This window comes from Brachionichthys hirsutus, chromosome 13, assembly GCF_040956055.1.
Source record: "Brachionichthys hirsutus isolate HB-005 chromosome 13, CSIRO-AGI_Bhir_v1, whole genome shotgun sequence".
NCBI lineage: Eukaryota > Metazoa > Chordata > Actinopteri > Lophiiformes > Brachionichthyidae > Brachionichthys > Brachionichthys hirsutus.
The window spans coordinates 3,553,398-3,570,747 of NC_090909.1; the positions used below are offsets into that span (position 1 = coordinate 3,553,398).

General features: G+C 45.2%; 2 protein-coding genes across 2 annotated transcripts in view; both read right to left on the minus strand.

Annotated features, from left to right (window-relative positions):
* rp9 (RP9 pre-mRNA splicing factor) overlaps positions 1 to 3,432 on the minus strand; it is an 8,766-nt gene extending 5,334 nt beyond the window's left edge. Inside the window, exons 1-6 of the mRNA XM_068747555.1 lie at positions 3,376 to 3,432; positions 3,113 to 3,306; positions 2,833 to 2,863; positions 2,621 to 2,750; positions 1,558 to 1,649; positions 1,051 to 1,116 (exon numbers count right to left, since the gene is read on the minus strand). Coding sequence (XP_068603656.1) covers positions 1,051 to 1,116; positions 1,558 to 1,649; positions 2,621 to 2,750; positions 2,833 to 2,863; positions 3,113 to 3,258 — 465 coding nt within the window. The 5' untranslated portion in view covers positions 3,259 to 3,306; positions 3,376 to 3,432. The remainder of the gene's footprint in view (positions 1 to 1,050; positions 1,117 to 1,557; positions 1,650 to 2,620; positions 2,751 to 2,832; positions 2,864 to 3,112; positions 3,307 to 3,375) is intronic.
* Positions 3,433 to 4,794: 1,362 nt separating this feature from the next.
* c13h18orf21 (chromosome 13 C18orf21 homolog) lies at positions 4,795 to 16,987 on the minus strand. The gene is made up of 5 exons (XM_068747557.1): positions 16,911 to 16,987; positions 14,390 to 14,412; positions 13,623 to 13,843; positions 6,050 to 6,243; positions 4,795 to 5,914 (listed from the first exon to the last, which is right to left on the minus strand). Exons 1-5 carry the CDS (start codon positions 16,985 to 16,987, stop codon positions 5,746 to 5,748), a joined length of 684 nt encoding a protein of 227 aa, XP_068603658.1. The 3' UTR covers positions 4,795 to 5,745.
* Positions 16,988 to 17,350: the final 363 nt, after the last annotated feature.

The following is a 17,350-nucleotide window of genomic DNA, read 5'->3' on the forward strand; positions in this document are numbered from 1 at the left end:
GTGCCTGCTTGCGTTACATCGTTCCAGTAATTGCCAGCAGAGGCTCAAGCAGCAGTTCTAGCGGCAGGCGGCACAGAGGACATTCAGATGCAGCCGGATAACGAGGCCGTTCTGCCGCTGAAGCATTTCTGCTTCTCTTTCATCTCAATCTTAACAGGGAAAGGCTATTCCAGTCAATGAATCAGACAAACACTAAATGTAATCAACCCCCCCCCCCCCCACACACACACACACACACTTATTATATATTATATGCACTGAATAACTGAACCAGAACACTCTGGCCAGAGGTGGAGATACGATGGCGAAGAAGAAGCAGTACACTGCTAAATAAAATATAAAATATGCCAGAGAAGGGAGGGGGGGGGGTGCAAAAGCTGCATCTGGAGTGATAATGTTATCACACGGACAAGCAAGAGCCCCCCCCACCCCGGTAATGTGTTCAGCCTGGAAGACTCACGTTGGTCTCAGGAGGTTTAAGAACGAGGAAAGAAAATGGTCCAGAATCCACCTTAAAGTCGCTTCTCCTTTGAGCCACCCCGACGCCGTCGTTAAAGTCCATCAACATTTTGAGACACCTCGCGGTAAAAACAAGTGGCTTCAAAGCCAACTGGGAATATTTCCAATTCTCCATAACCTTGAACAAAGTAAAAAAAAGGACTCGAGGAACAAAACGCAACAGAGAGCTAGAAGAGCCGTCAAAGAGCTGCTGGCCTTTGAATAACCTTTTTATTATGCATGCTAACACAATATAAACACAAGTGTGTGTGTGTGTGTGCATGTCTGCTTTGCATAAACGCGTGCGCGCACACACACACATACACACAGGGAAGCCTGAAATTCAAACAACCTAATGTCAAACTCTATTTGCTAGAAACCAACACAAGAGAACCAGCAACTATTAGAGACGTTCCACTGCAGGTCATCTGAGATTGTCCAACTCGGCAGACATGAGAGAAGCCCTTTGTCTGTCCTTTCAGCGAGGGGGGGGGGGGGGGGGGGCAGCAGTCTTCTGGGAAATTACACCAAAGACATGAACAACGCGGGGACGTACCTGGTTTCCTTTTCATTTCTTTTGTTTTCCCGAATGATGTCATACATCGGGTCCTCGTGAGCCTGAAGGAATAAAGTATAATCTGCATTACCGCGAGTGTAGATAAATCTATTCTACTTATAAAGAGAGTCTCTCCAGTAGGTGCAGGAATATCCCCACTAAACACATTCCATATTGATCCCAGTGTTCTGTCGGCAAAAAAAAAAAAAAAACATCTTCCTGTGACAATACAAGCAGGAAACTATAATTTATGGTAATTCTTGCAGAAGGCATTGTTCCTTTGCAGGCGCAGTGGAACAGGAATCTTGAGGCCTGCTGTCCACATGTTCCCCAGTGCAAGCTAAATGTGTCTGAGATTTGCAGCGTTTGACTTCAAACTTGTCTCTGCTTTCCGACCCTTGACCTCCCCACAGCCCGACCCACATTTCTCTAAATATAGACCATTCCTCGACCTTTTTTGCTCAAAATAACTTCTTCTTCTCAGAGCAAGTGAAAACACTCACCACCCTGAACTGCTCCAGTTTCTGGTTGCCTTTCACAAAGAATGGACACTCCTTATCTCCTGTCCTGTGGCCGTATCGCTTGCATCTCCAACCTGCAGCGAAACAAACAAACAAACAAAAAAAAAGACACGATTATCAATCTGGTTACTTGGGAGAAATAAAGTGATGTCACGTGAGCGTGATGTCAGAGGCTCCATCAAAAGCAGAGTTTATAATACAGATGTGTTAAGAGTTTTTGACCTTGAGAACAGGAACATTTCTGGCTCTCTGACATTCCTCCAAGCAGACGGAGTGTGTTCGGCCCTCATTAACAACTAAACACACGCAGTAGAAATCTAACCGAGCTAAATTAGCTGAGGACACTATGATTTGCAGTTGCATTCAACAGCAGGTTTAAAAAAACAAAAACAAAAAAAAACCCCCACTTTGGTTTCACAACATATTTGAATAGAAGCTCTATCATTATACATTTCGTGCTGCCAGATTCTCGCCGAGACGCAGCCGCGCTGTAACAGAGATTACACACCGTTACCATGAACGGCTTGACTCTCGGAAAAGTAGTTCCACATGAGTACTCCGTTTTCCCAAAAGCAATTGTGGGCACAGTTGTTTTTTTTTCTCCCCCATGTCCATATTCCCCTCATACTGTGATGTCCTCTCTGTCCCTTCAACAGGGTGATATACGCAAACATGCTCTCAAAGAATCAAGGAGTGCCAAATGGAAAGCATCCATGTATATGTGTGTGTGTGTGTATGTCTGCCATGACTCCATCACTATAACATGATGAGGAGTGGGACAAAGGAATAAAGGAAATACAGAGGAAACAAAGGTAGTTTTTGTCCTCATTAAAAGACAGAGCTGGAAAGACCAATGGGACGGCACTCAAAAGTTTAATTAAGTGATGTATAGTTAAACAGTCTCATCCCCCTGCTACAACAAATAATAATATTCAGGATGCGCATCCACCCCTTACATGTGGAGCATTGTGGTGTGTCCCAAATATCCATACGTGGATCAAATACATGCAGATACATCTCGCTAACAGAGTAAAAACATACTCACACTGCATCACCTTCACCTCCTTCCCCAGAGGCATCCACAGCCCCCTGGTGGGGGCGTTTGCGAGGAAGCTCCTGGCCTCTTCATTTCCGGGTTCTGCAGGAATACAGTCCTCTGGCTTGTCCTCGTGTTCCTGCAACAGCCGCGGTCACTGCTGATTATATGTTTCATTTAAAAAAAGCAGCTCTTCTGAAGCGTTCTTCCTTCTGAAATACCTTTATGTATCCCGGCGGAGGTTTCTCATAGCTGCACGAAAGATGGATAATGACGTCAATTCGAACATAAACGCACAGTTTGAAAGAAAAAAAACAGAAACAACTGTAGCTTGGTTATCCTTTACTTAGCCTGTATGTGATGCTAAACTAATGCTAACTGCAAGAGCAGATTACTTACAGTGACGTCTGAACACGGGCAAAACCAGTATCCATAATTCATACGCAAGTTTTCACAGTTTAAACCAATAAATGAATTCAATGACTGGCTCATGTTACTCACAATGTCTCGACGTGTTTCAATTTCTGGACTTCAAGGTTGAGTTTTCTCGTTTGCGTTTTGAGTTTATCTAAATCCTGTTTGGATGTCTTGTGCTTCTTGTGGTCTCGTTTGTCTTCTTTATCTCTCGCTCGCTTTCTGTCCGACATTTCCCCGATACCGACACACCGTCCCCCCGCCCGAAAACAACCATTCACCTGTAAGAAAGTGATAAATTAAAGGATAAACTGTTAACTATTCAGTGCGAAACAACAGCAGTGACGCACCTAGCTGCTAGCAAGCTAGCGTTCCTCTAATGGTGCTGCTGCACTTCCTGTGTGTAGCTCATTTGTTAAAGTCCACCGCCACCTGCAGGACATTTACTGAAACTACAGGTGACGCGAGGTCAACCTTATTCATGTGATGAGAATGAGAGGAAATAGACTGAAATGAATTATGTTCAACCACATCCAGACAAAATGCAATCATTATTTGTAGTTTGTGCAAATACAAGGGGAATACACTGGTCCCACTGTCCCTGATCACAAAATGTTTTCTCCATATTCTGCTTAGGCCTTGGAACAATATTTCCTCTTTCCTTTATTTCCAATGTTACGCTGCAAGTTATGTAAATAGTTCCTACTTGCCTAGTTAAAAATATATATATATATATTTAGAAAAAACTGTTCCTTTGCTTCTCAAAGCATTTCTCACAGTAAAGCACAGATAAGCTCTTATTAAGGTTTTAAACAAATGTCTTCTTACCAGTCATTCTGGGGTTGCTCAATTGTAACTATACTTTAGTTCTCCATTTGATGGCTGAATGTGACACACTTGGAAAAGTATAGTATAGACAACAAGTTAAGGACACAGTTCCTGCGTTGTTTTGATTCTGTCTCTTTTCTGAACTATCTTTTCTCTCACGGGAGATTTCTCATCATCCCCTGCACTCATGTGGTGTCCCCCAAGGGTACATTCTTGGTCCTTAATCATTTTATATTAATACCGTATTCATTTGCAGTGTAATTCCCATTATTTTACAGATGACGATTCATCCACTGACTGGGATCTTTGGAGAAATTCTGTCATTTTGGTTCATCGCAAGGAAATTAAATGTCGGGTGTAACAACATTTCCCAAACTTGACTGATAATCTGAAAATGATCAGTGGAGATTCGTCTTTTAATGTCAGGCTGCGCCTGGGTTTGGATATCTTTGACTCAAGGCTATGACCTGTTTGTACCTCGTTAAAAAAATAGGTTACCAGACTTTTGACAGGTTTTATGAGACAAGGCCATAAAGTAAGATTCCATACAGTACTACAATGGCTACGTGTTGAGCACAGAATAAATTATCATCTATTATTAACTGGTTTTAAAGGTCATGACCTTGCTCTGCCTACGTCAAGAGATTTATTAATGCCCAATAAGCATAGCTGCCGTCTCCACCTCCTCACTGCTCCCTCAGCCCGGCTGGCTCCTAAAAGAAACCTGGTGTTTTCCATCACAGTTCCGTAACTATGGAACAAACTGACCTTGGAAATCAGTCTCATTTATTTAAGACAAAACACGCGTTTGTAGAAAGGCTTTCTTGCAATTGTCGCACCAATAAACTCTGATGCATGTGAACCGTTTTTATCTTTTCCCCTTAAAGCATTACATAATCTTGTTTTTGAAAGTGCTTTACAGAATAAACTTAAACTGGTGTAAGATTCTTTAATGCAAATTTTGGCAGGTGAGCAAAGGTGAAAGCAAAAAATCTACATAAAACATGCAAATCAGCTGAATTCACAGAATATTTTACAAAGCCATACCTACAGAAAGAAAGGTGGCAGTAAAAATACTTTTTCAGCACTCAAGAGTCAGAACAGTTTCAGGAAGGGATTAAAAAGGTTCACTTTCTGATAAAGGCAGGGTACAAATATGAGGTGATTCACACACACTATACATTCAATGGCTAATTGAAATAATTTCTGTAAATAAAGCAGTACAAAATGCAAAATATATATTTAAAATCCCTGCTAAAAAAGACAACATATAACCAAAGAAAATATAGCTGATTATAAATATTTTCATTGGTAAATATGACAGCTGTATATACACATGTCTTCTGTCATTTTCAGGCAATGTCAGTGCGCATATAGAAAAGTTTTGCATTTAATAATATAAATACACATTGATATATATTTATCTTTTAAATATCCTTTAACTTCAGAAAAGAAAATTGGAAATAGGGACAGATGTCAGCATCTTCACAGAACAAAGACAGGGTTTCTGCATTTTAATAAATACTGAAACATTCCTCATTCCCTTAAAACGGCCTCCTCAGGTCAGGAGACTATGAAAGGCAGTACCCTAAACTTGGACAGGAGGAGCTTTTCTCCTCCGACCGGCTCAGCGCAGGATGCGGTGATCCTGATTAATAGTCGAGACAGCAAGCCCAGCGCTCCGAGCTGCAGCGTTTAAGAAACCGGGAGCGCCATTCCCAGCGGCCTAGCAACAGCTGTGTTGGTAGGCAAATTGTGATTCTTCCCACACCGAGTCGGAAACCGAAGCTACCTTCTTAGGCTTCCCGTAAATCTTTGGTGTAAGCAGGTTACAGCACAACCCATTCAAAAAAGATTCAATATAAAGATGCGGCGGCGCAGGTCAAAGTTGCTCAGAGTGAGGACAGGAAATCTTTCAGGCCTCCTTTCTTGCTGCCCTGAGGTTCCTCTCGCGTGAGGATCTTGCTGAGACGCTGGACGACCCAATTCTTTGATTTTGATCGGGGCTTAGAGGAAGATGGGCCTGAGCCTGACCCTGGAGTGCCGGAGGGGGTGGAGGACCTGTGGGGGGGGGGGGGAGTTGTTGATTGGCAGGAAAAGTATGCAGCAAGTAAATATTCTATGCAGATACTAGCCATACAGCTGAACGGCACTCTTAATGCAGAATAACGAGAAACAGAAGCATTCAAAACTTACCTTGGCGTACAACCAGGTGACTTGTCTTTGCCAGGAGTCTTAGGTGTACTCATGTTGACTCTGTTGCCAGACTGTGGGGTCTTGTGTTTGCCAGCGCTTCCTGGTGTGCTGTAGGTCTTGGCCAGGCCAGTAACAAACTCCCTGTTCATTCCTTTGTACCGGGATGGCGTATTGCAAGTGTGGCAGGTGGCCATCTGAGATAAGGAGAAGAGAGAAGCACAATCGTCAATAGTGTATACCCTGCCTTTCTCCATATTGTTCTCAAAGCAGCCAATAACAAGGATTTTCCTATAAAGGCACAACTTTTCAAAATGATTTTATGCAATTTATGCTATTTTGACATTGATCGCGGTGGCAAAAAATGACTCTGGGGCCACAGAGAGCAGGACTAGTCCTTGCGTGTTAAGCAAACAGGCTCTAATGAGAAGTGCTTGTATGTCCCTGGGATGACTGGGATGACCCACAACCCCGAAGCCTCTCAGGTATCAAAACACATCTATTGCTAGCTCCGAGCTGAGAAAGAAAATTCACGGCAGGTGAAGATTCACTTAAAAGCCGAGGCTCCTTATCCAACATCCCTGAGATCTCTTACCTTTGAATGCCTGCACAGATATGAAAATAACCGGACTAGTTTTAGCCAGAATGGAAACTTGGTCTTATAATAGGCGGAGCTCTTAACAAGCAGTTTCTCCTATGGATGGCATTGGAGCCATCAGAAAAGGTTTTTCGGCACTTCAGCCCCCATGTGATCGACTCGAAGCCACTTCCTTGGAACGGATGACAGAAGATCCTAAATAAGGCAAAACATGCAGCCGCTTCTGAAAGGCGAGGTCACCCCAGGCTCCAGCAGCCATCGACTCGCACCAATAAAAAAAGACTGCAGGTCTATCGCATGGTCGGTGTTGGTGTTATTACTGAATCAGCAGTAATCCAGCAGGCTTTTCCACACCTTTCGACCGACGCTCTTACTCAGCTGCTAGCGAACATTCATAACTAAGTCCCGCAACAAGAGCATCTTAATGAAACCCACGTGGATGCGAGCATATCGTCCCAGCGATAAGCTGACATAAGTGCATGGAAAGCTGCAGGGACTCGAGCATGATCCTTTGTTTAGTGAAGGAATTGAAAGCAACTTCAACAGAGAAGCCAAACGCACTCCCTCCCTGGAGAACAACGTTCTCACAGCAGCAAACGCACAAAGTGCTATTTAGTGGCTAGTGAGGGACTCGCGATCGTTCCAGTAACTTAAGTCCCATTGGCGACACAAGGCATTAAAAAAAATGGCCAGAACAGACCACCCGCTGAAGAGGTTGACGGGGGTCGCGACGGTCCTGAACGCTGATGGGATGGGAAAACTCACCGAGACGAAGGTAGCCATTTCAGAGTTTGACAGGTGTCTGATGGAGCAGCGAGTTCCTCTTGCTTCAGATGCGACTGTGCACCAAGTGTTTACGCCACGAGCCTGCGTGTCCCGGCTTTATACGGGTCCGACCAGCAAGCTCATCCACCCGGTCTTTGCATAGGGGTGTGGCTCAGAGAAGGCCGGACCAATGCCCTGCTAACTGTTGACTAAGCTGCGGGACAGCTGGCGACATGTTAAAGCGCAATTCACCCGCCTACAGAGACTGTTGGCAAACAGTGAGATAAGTCGGGACCTCTGCATCTGGCCGATCACAGAGCAGAAGAGTTTGAAAAGAATACGCTTGATAAAACAAACAAGTCCGAGATGAAGATGTTTTATAAAGAAACCCGATAACGGTATTCTAATTCAGGTTTTACAGATGCATTTTTAGAGAAGCTGTGTGGACGACAGCGCTGGAGGGTCCTCAAGCTCAAAAGAACATTTCTATTGTTTGCACTTTCAATAGGAGGATTAGGAAAGCCTTGCTTTCACCATCCAATTAAAATAGTGTTTGCATGTCGAAACGGGGGAGAAGCTGATTCAAACATTTCTTGCATTCAGAACTAGTTGGGTTAGAAACTAATTCCCTGAATGCACACGCCAGAATCATGTGAGAAAACAGCCGTGCAACAGCCTTGCAACATGCCTGAGAAAGCAGTTAGAAAAAAAAAGAGCTGCAAAATATTAAATGTGAAAGATTAAATATGACATCGCTCCCTCTCTTAATGATGATTTTGAGGCTGCACGGAAATTGATGGGACCAGATCATTTTTTTTGGTAGAACTCATTTGTATAAACTGTATTCATTAGAAATCATTAGGAATTGATATGAAATAGAAGCAGCCAGGAAAAGGGTCTCCACATCCTTGAAGATTGGAAAGTTTGATTTCAGGGAAATGGACACCAGCCTCTTGCCAAGAGTTGTAGGTGAAGTGAGTCAAAGATGATGGGAAATGTAACGCCTATATTCAAAGTCTTATTCTTCAGAGCCATGTTTTTTTTTTTTTTTTATAATTATTTTACCTCTTCAACTGTCTGGTCTCCTGAAAACAAGGGCAGACAGTAGCACCCGCCCCTTTACCTATCAACAAAGGAAGTGATGATTTATTACTGATTCCTGTTTATGTCCATCCATCCGCATCAAAATATTTTGCTGCATCACGAGGGGTCTATTAAACCTTTCATAACTTCCTAACAGCCTGTTGCTTTGTGCTGCAATTACCCGATTTCATCCTGTGGATCATTGAAGTTTCACCTAAACAAATTTGAACAGGAAACTGGTGCTGTACTCAAACAAAATGGTTTGTTCCCATCATAAATATACTGTAAATCCCCACTCAGATTAAAAACAAAACACGATTGTGTTGTGGATCATAAGCAGACAGCTGGCCCGCGGATGGATGTTTACAACTCTAGTGACCTCACGCCGTTTATCCTCTTTTCACTCTAGTTACCGTTTGTGGCCCCCCCCATCGTCATTGGCTGGCCTGCAAAGGGGCCCTGATAGGACAGGAATAGAAAGCTCTACCCAGTGAATGTGTTACTGCACCAAAAAAAAAAAAGAGCAGAAAGAGATCAATCACACTGCCCACGGCAAAGCAACAATGGCTGCATTGCTGCTGCATGACAGAGGATGAAAAGCAGACACGAAAGTCACGTGCGCCCATCTGCTGACCCCCCCCCCCCCCCATCCTTTGACATGTAGCACATGGAGGGACACACATGAGCCGATGCCAGAGAGATTTGATTTCTTCATCTTGAGCTGCTGATCCTGGCGGCAGACAGTCCTACGCGGCGGCCGGTTAAACATATGGCGAGGGTGACATTTGGGCGCTTTGGGGTCGGGAGAAGGATAAACATCCACTTACAGATGAGGGACGGGGTGGATATTAAGATGGATCGCTTTTTGTGGAAAGTTTACATTCTGTTCGAAAACCTCGGTTCACCATGTGGTTAAAAAACAACAACAACATGCAGAATACACAGGATGCCTTCAATGCGTCACAGCCGATCTTTCATTTTAATCATCCAAACAAAAGGAACCTTTTTGTTTTCTGTTTTATGCATGCTTGACTCTAATCTGAGCTCTTCCCTCATTAGTGATGCGTGCAGACTATAGAGGGATAAAAGCATGACATGGAAGACGCCTCATGAATGTGGTAACTCCCCACGAGATTCAGAAGCTTCGCTTCGTGCCACATGCAGCCCAATACTGCAGAGGGGGGGGGGGGGGTCTTTCAGAGTCAACCGATTCAACACAGAAACCCATTTCCTGGGATCTGCGGAGTCACACCACACTGACAACTATACACCTTTCTAAAACTCTGCCATTGTGTGACTGGGATTACCCAATCTCACATCGGCTTCAGAACGTTGCACGCTGATAAATCCATTGAGAACATGGACCGCTTCACCTATTAATAGCTCCTGCTCCAGAAATACCACCCTGGTTGGCTTGGGTTGATGTATTTGACCTAGGCAGTACGATGCCCCCCCCCCCAAGAGGGCAGATGGAGGGAGTAATGGAGAGCGACAGATTTTGTTGCCTGTAAGATTCTTTTAATCAACTTTAAGCCTTGATCTGTTGACTGCATGATGACTGCGAGTGCACGCATTCAATAGCGGCAATATCTGTGTGCGATGTGAGTGAAAGTCATTTGAGAAAGCATTAATACAAGACAATAAAGGGGGGGGGCAGGCTGCGATGTCGATGGATTAGTCAAACTGGTTGGCCTCAGACACGCAATCGGAATTCAGAGCCACTTATGTGCCGCCATTGGAAAAGCGTGTTTCTCTTTTTTTTTTATGTCTTTTGGCTGAGATACGCCGGTACACTCTGCCTCAAAACAAGCCAGACTAAAGATGACAGGAACTGTGTCAACGCTTCGCATGAGTCTATCCAACCCTTTTTTTTTTTAGATCCGCCGAGGATGTTTATCTGCTGGCGCGGCAGCCAGACGGGTTTTAGGCCAGGACAGACCCATTAAATATTAAAGACCCAAAAGAAGGGGTGGATCAAGGACTTTTATTTACTCATCTTCTTTAACATTGTTAAATAAGGTGCTTTTTAAAAATATTTTCTTAAACTTATGCATGATAAAGAGACATATTCAGAGGACTGGGATCACTGAGGACGGGCGCATTGTATCAAAATCTAAATCCAGATCCGCCAGAAACGTCACAGATTAAACCTACGGGCATCGACAGCTTTGCTAACGCCAAATATGAAAGTCTTTCACGCGTCTGATAAAGGTCGAATGCAAACATAACACATCTGGCCACATGCATATGCACCGAGCTTTGGGATTAGAAATCGAGCTTTGGGATTAGAAATCAAAAGACACTTCGAGACACATCTGGATTTGACGCTCCTCTGGGGACATTGCTAAGTAATTATAACTAACTAGGCAATAAAATGAGCAGACGTGCTGACAGAATAAATTAAGATCCGAAAACAGAAGGGCCGATTTCCAAATGTAGACGCCATGTGTCAGTTTACCGGTAAGCTCATGGCAGGCATCGCTAAATCCCAGAGTAAAACTTTAAATAGTGGCGAGGAAACGCAACGGAGAGCGGATTAGAGGCCAACTGAGAGACGACACGTTGTTGTGGTGCAGAGGAGACTAACCCAGAGTTCAGTGTATATTTGGAACACGGTTTTCTGGTGGGCATTGGCCCTCTAAGGTTTCCCGAAGAGGTCAGACGTCAACCTAAGCTGGTCTACACTTCCAATGACGGATGCTTCTCCCGTTCCTGTGCTGCCAGGTTTAAAACACATCGTTCTCCACACCAATCCCATCACGCGTGAGACGCGGATGCGAGTCTGAACTGGTTGTATCTAAAAAAGCCAAAAGGCCACCCCCCGCTGTCGCTGGCCTCCCTTCCCAAACACCCTTGATGTGTCCTAATAACCCTCGCTGCGAGTCTTCTCTGCTCTCTCAGCCAAACAGGGCGAAGCGCCAGCGAGACACGGACGTCTCCCGTTTCCTGTCGACTCCTCAGCAGGCGCGTTTCTCCGGTCACGTTACTCTGTTTAAGATAAACATGACAGAGTGATGCGGTGAAGACATGGCCAAGAAAGGAAGGAGGATGGGAGAAAGACGGAGATTACGCACGAGGCGGTCAGATAATTGAGTTGAGGTGAAACAGAAGAGAAACAGACTAAGAGGCAGCGGACGGGGGAAATAAGAAACAGGAGGGGACGAGAGGACGGGTGGCCATCGAGGTCGGCGTGACCTGCCGACATAAATCACAAAGAGAGGTTGAACTCGTGGCAACAACAAATGGATCCTTCTCTGGGGAAGGGAAGGATTTTGGAGCCACTTAGGCTCCACTTTGCTTTTTTGGCACCTATTTAATCGTTACTTTGAAAACAAGCGTTAAAATGTGCTTTTTCGAGAAAACGAGCACTTTTTTGTTGGATGAGATTAGCAACAGATGGAGCTTCACCCGGAGAACGCCATGAATGTTTGCGGCGTAAATCCGGTCTCAAGCAAGGTGAACAAGAAACAAAAAAGAAAGACCTTCACTCCATGTAAGGCCTCTGCTTTTGTGGGGGGGGGGGCAACAATCCAACTTCTTTCCATATCCATTGCTCGATAGCCTGCCCAGAATTCATAAATATGCTTTATAATAGCTCCAAGACACGAGATCACGGAGGCGGAGGAAGCATATCAGCCGCCGGCATCCGTCCGGAGGGAGCCACGGACATAAATCCTACAGAGGGAGCAGTATGGTATGAAATGTAGGAGATTTAAACCCTGGAGGATAAATACTGCACACAATCCCTGTGCGCGCGTGTGTGTGTGTGTGTGTGTGTGTGTGTGTGTGTGTGGCTACGCATTGGTCACATACGCACTGGCAATAGGTGTGTGATGTTTTTATGTCAACTTTTCTGTTAAGAAGGGGACATAATTCATCCCAATCAATGTGACGTAGAATCAATTTATAAAGTGACAAATTAGGGCAGCGAGTACGAACCCGTGTCCACATCGTTTCAACCACTACATTTAATTCAGAAAAAAACATGGCGGAGAAATTTATGAATGCATGGTTTGTAGCTTCCTTGTTTGTCACTTGCGAATAGCACCGAGAACATAAGCAAACCTGCCCCCAGCCCCCCCCCCCCCCCCGCACGGAACACGACAATACATTTACAGAACGACATGTGTGGATTATTACTTCAATAAATCACTCCATCTCTTCCTGCGGACGTCACGAGGCTGACAGTAAGAAGAAGGGAATATTGTATACGGAGCCGTAACACTCGAGTGTGGCACACGGAAATAAAACAATAAAATCCTGAAATACAAACAAAAACAAATTGCATCATGGGTACGTCATGGAGGTGCGATAAAAAGAAGCCGGACGCGACCCCGGCCGGAGGCAGGAATGCCATTCAGCGGCACAAAGAAAAGTACGTTTGACTAATTGGCAGCGTTTTAATTCACTGAAAATCTCTTTTGTCTCCTTGATGAAAATATTGCTATTCTGAAGTCGATCCATTTAATTCGTCCTGTTAACCCTTCTTATCTGCTTTCCACCCTCGTTACCCCCCCCCCCCCCCCCCATTCTCTCTATTCTCCCACCTCTCTTCCCATCGCTGTATTTTGTGAATACCTGCATACTAAACGAACCTAGTCGGAGACAGTGGCTTTTCCAGGCTGATGCCAGACCACCCGAGACGCTCTTTGCTGTTGGGGAGGAGCGGGTGGGCGGTCACACTATTGCCTAAAGCGCCACGGTTTCCTCGACTAAATGGGCTTATCGGCAGAGCGGGTAAAAACCAAAATAAGCTGGAGGACAGACAAAACGAATTTAGATGAAGCATTGTGTTAGTTCTCTCACAGTTAAGTTTAATAGGAACTGGTATAATTTCTGATTTACTTTCGAGGGAGAAATTATTTTTGCATCCTTTTATGGATCGAACGTTGGGGGGCTATTTGAGGTCACTTAGAAGACGCTTCCTCGTGTGTTTCATTCCTAGTTACAAGCGATAACAGCATCTGCCCCCCCAAAATCCAAATGAAGCTGGCTCATAAAATCCACTGCATCCACCCACTCAATACAACCCACTATAGTGAAGGACACAAAGCAGGCAGATCCCCCCCCCCCCCCCCTGGTGTTTTTCCTGCAAGCTCTGCGAGATAGTTTCGTGTTCTGTCATCTCACCAGCACCGAGGAGGAAACACGGAAGCGGTGCAGCAGTTTATTTTGCACCAGGGTGAGCCGTTTGCCCCGAGCCTTCTTCTGCAGGATCCTCTGCACCCGCGCCGACGGGCGCTTCTTGGGCAAAAGCCGCATCCGGTGATTATCGGGACGCAGCCGCTGATAGCAGTGCGGACAGAAGGAGGTGCTCTCCGACGGACTGGAGGATTTCTGCTTCGGTGGTCCTGAGAAGAGCAGAGACAGAACCGATCAAAGCATATTCTGGCGTGCAGGAGTGCACGTTTTCTTTTTCGACGGTATTTAGTTAAACTGAAGCGGGGAGATGTGTTATGATGAGGAGTCTGTTGATGGTTTTCAATGCCTTTAAGCTCCCACATTAACGGGAGAAGCAAAGAGATGCCTGCAGCGTAAATAAAAGATCAATGTTGAGCTCGTCACAGATTCTCAGCTCATTAGAACAGCCCAAATATTATCCACGTTATATACTTTAGCCCGCACACCCTTAACTGGAAAGCGTGGACCTGTGTGTGTGTGTGTGTGTGTGTGTGTGTTTGATCCCACCAGACTGTCTGCTGCAGACAGCTGGCTGACTCGGTGTGTTTGGCTGAGGGTTCAGGGAGGTTCATCAACCTTGAAATTCTGGTGACAAGGTCCTTCTGACTATCGGCTTTCTTTTGTGTGCAGCTGTTAAACGCTCCAGACCGAGCATCATAGACGAGCACACGAAACAAAAACAGCAGTACACAGTACAGTACAATCAGTACACCCACCTTTATCCGTCATGGCCCTCTGCCTGGGGAAGAAAAGAAGTGTGAGAACAGCCTTCATAGCAAACGGCGATGGAGAAATATGATTGAGAAGTGTAACGTTACAAGTGTACAAAACACAGCGTACACACTACAGTCATAAAGAGGAAAGAGTAATAACTAGAGCGTCTCCAACCAAGTGTACAAGTGATAACGCACAACAACAACAATATAACAAAGTAATAAAAAGTGTTGAAATGGAAAAAGGTGACAAAAGTGAGAACATCATTTCTTCATGCATCGAGAGAAACTGCAGAAATGCATTCAAGCCTGTAATCTCATCGCAAGATGGAAACGCCAATTTGGGGAAAAAAATTAAATTATGTGCAGTGGAAAACATTCAAGTGGAAACGCAAGCAGGTCTCCCCCCGACGGACTGAGGCAGCGCGGACTGAGGCAGCGCTCCAAACCGTCTCACCACCCAAGGACTTCCTCCCACAGGCCTGCCCCCGTGAACGGCGGCTTGGCTCCGCCACTGGAATGCCTGCAATGAGCCGCTCGCGCTAACAAAGCCGCCGCTAAGTCCCGCTAAAATTAGCCCCCCCTGTCCCCCCCCCCCCCCCCCCCCCCATTGACGAAGGGAAATTTCCTGTCGGGCTGTTTGTGGAGTGGGGGTCACCTTTAATCCAGCGCTGACCTACTGGCTGCTGCTCTGGTGCCAAAGCCACACATTCTCAACGGCGCGGCGGCGGCGGCGGCGTGCACGAGACGGCGCATCATATAAGCCCGATGGATATTGTGATGCGGATGTTTGAGTGGCAAGATGGGGGGGGGGGGGGGGGGGGGAAGATTAGCAACATATCTGCCATCATTCATCCCACAGTCACCTTGATCCACTGCAATGTAATAATCAGACGGTGGATTAGGCTGTCAGATTATACAGAAGCCTCGTCAGAACATACTGGAAATGACGGCACGCCGGCGTGGTGGAACGAGGCTACGAACAGATCGCTGGTGAGTTTACACGCGTTCTGATGTTCAGAGTGATGCTGGGGAAACTGGACAGCACAAAGAGCTCTTCCACAGCACTCATCACATTCACGTGCGTGTCCTTCATCACCTCTAATGTGCACACTTCGTCGTCACGATGACCAGCTCCTTAGCCGCCGACGGCTGAGCGACGCATATGACGTTGATCAATAATTCATTTAGGTCACATTGGCCTGCGGGGATGGTAATGGTGGTCAGGCAGGTCACCTGGCATCATCATCATCATCATCATCAGCTCCAAGAAGATATTACGACACCCCCCAACAGCCCGACTGTATGGTCAAATTACAATTGTTCAATTATCACTGACAACATTGGTATTGGTCTATAAAAATAGCAATATAGCATGTTAGGTTGTCAAGGCACTTGTTGCTATTTAAAAAGGGCAGTAATATTGGTACTGCTTGTTCAGCAGGCGTCCAGCACAGTTTGGTTATCTGAACATTCCATTCAGGCTCCAGTTGCCGGACATACAACTGGGAACTGGAATGCATGTTTCTATATAAGATCAAAGACACACAAATGACAAATTACAATTACCACACACACACACATCTCGATTTCTAGCATTATCCGGGAATTATTTCAAGACGGCCTTTGTGAAATAAAGACATTTCTGATCTGATATTTTACTGAAACAGAGAGGACTGATGCTGAAATCAAATGCAACCCGAACAGACACACAAACAAATCAGTCACCGACGGCCTGACAGAAGGTGAAGACAGCAACAGAAGGAAGGAACACGGTCTCCAAAAATATGTGCAACACACACACACACGCAAACACACACACGTGAGCAAAATCACAACTGGTTTAGACATTGGAAAGCCCCAGAAGGAAAAGGAACGAAGGCGAGGTTCATTACACTGAAACCACCATCAACAGATTCTGATCATGTCTGCCAGCTATCTGAGTGGATGCTGATAAAACTTGACAGTAATTTCCCTCCACATATCCATTCTGCATTACCACCCTCTCTGAAGATTACATTCAGCAGTCAATTAGCTCATTGCGCTCGCATTGTGTCTCATCTCCTCTGCTCTGCCAGACACTTTGGCATGAAACCAGCCGGGCCTCTTTGCCTGCTGGACAGCTCGCCGTTGTCAAATGTGCTCAGCTCGGGGGGGGGGGGATCCGGGGAGCAGATCCAATGCATTAAAGAAGCCTATAGCTAGCACATCTGAAAGACAACCCCATGTTGAGGTTTCTCTATTTCAAACTCTGTTTTTATTTCCGTGCTCGGGTTCTGCCCACACACTTTCCTGGCTCAGGTGAAACTGGAAACACACCAAGGGGGATACAGGGATATGGCTGGAAGTCAAATCAAACGCATGGAAAAACAGTCGCGTCTATCGTTCCTCTCTTCCATCAGTCAACAATGAACGAGCTCCTCCACCTAGCGCCTCCGCCGTACTATTACAATAAGAAAGGAAGAACGTGTGAGAGAAAATGAAATTCTGGTAGAATAATAATCAATAAATAAAATGTTCTTACAGGAGGTGTCTTGATAGCTCCGGACATTTGTCTTCGTACAGCAGAGAAGCTTTTAGCAGAAAGTTGTGTGAACTCATTCTCATAAAGGGAACTGGCGCGACTCGTGGAAAACTACAATTCCGTGTTTAAGAGGCGCGTTAAAAGCCTTAAAGTGACCAATACGGTGACAATGTAGGAAAGGGCATATTAAATTCTGAAAAAAACGGGCAATAACTGTTCGATATCTATTCATTTATAGCTAGTTAAATTCCCCGCTTTGTTTCTACAAGACAGAAACAAACATTGGGTCGCACGATTCTGACGTCACGCACAGTGCATTGTGGGAGTTCGTGTAAATCAGTCAAGAAGCGGTTCTGAAACTTAATGGTATCCTCCTGGTTAGTGTTTTAAAAAATGGCTAAGATGAATTTAATAAAAAAAATGGTAAGAAAATTAACATA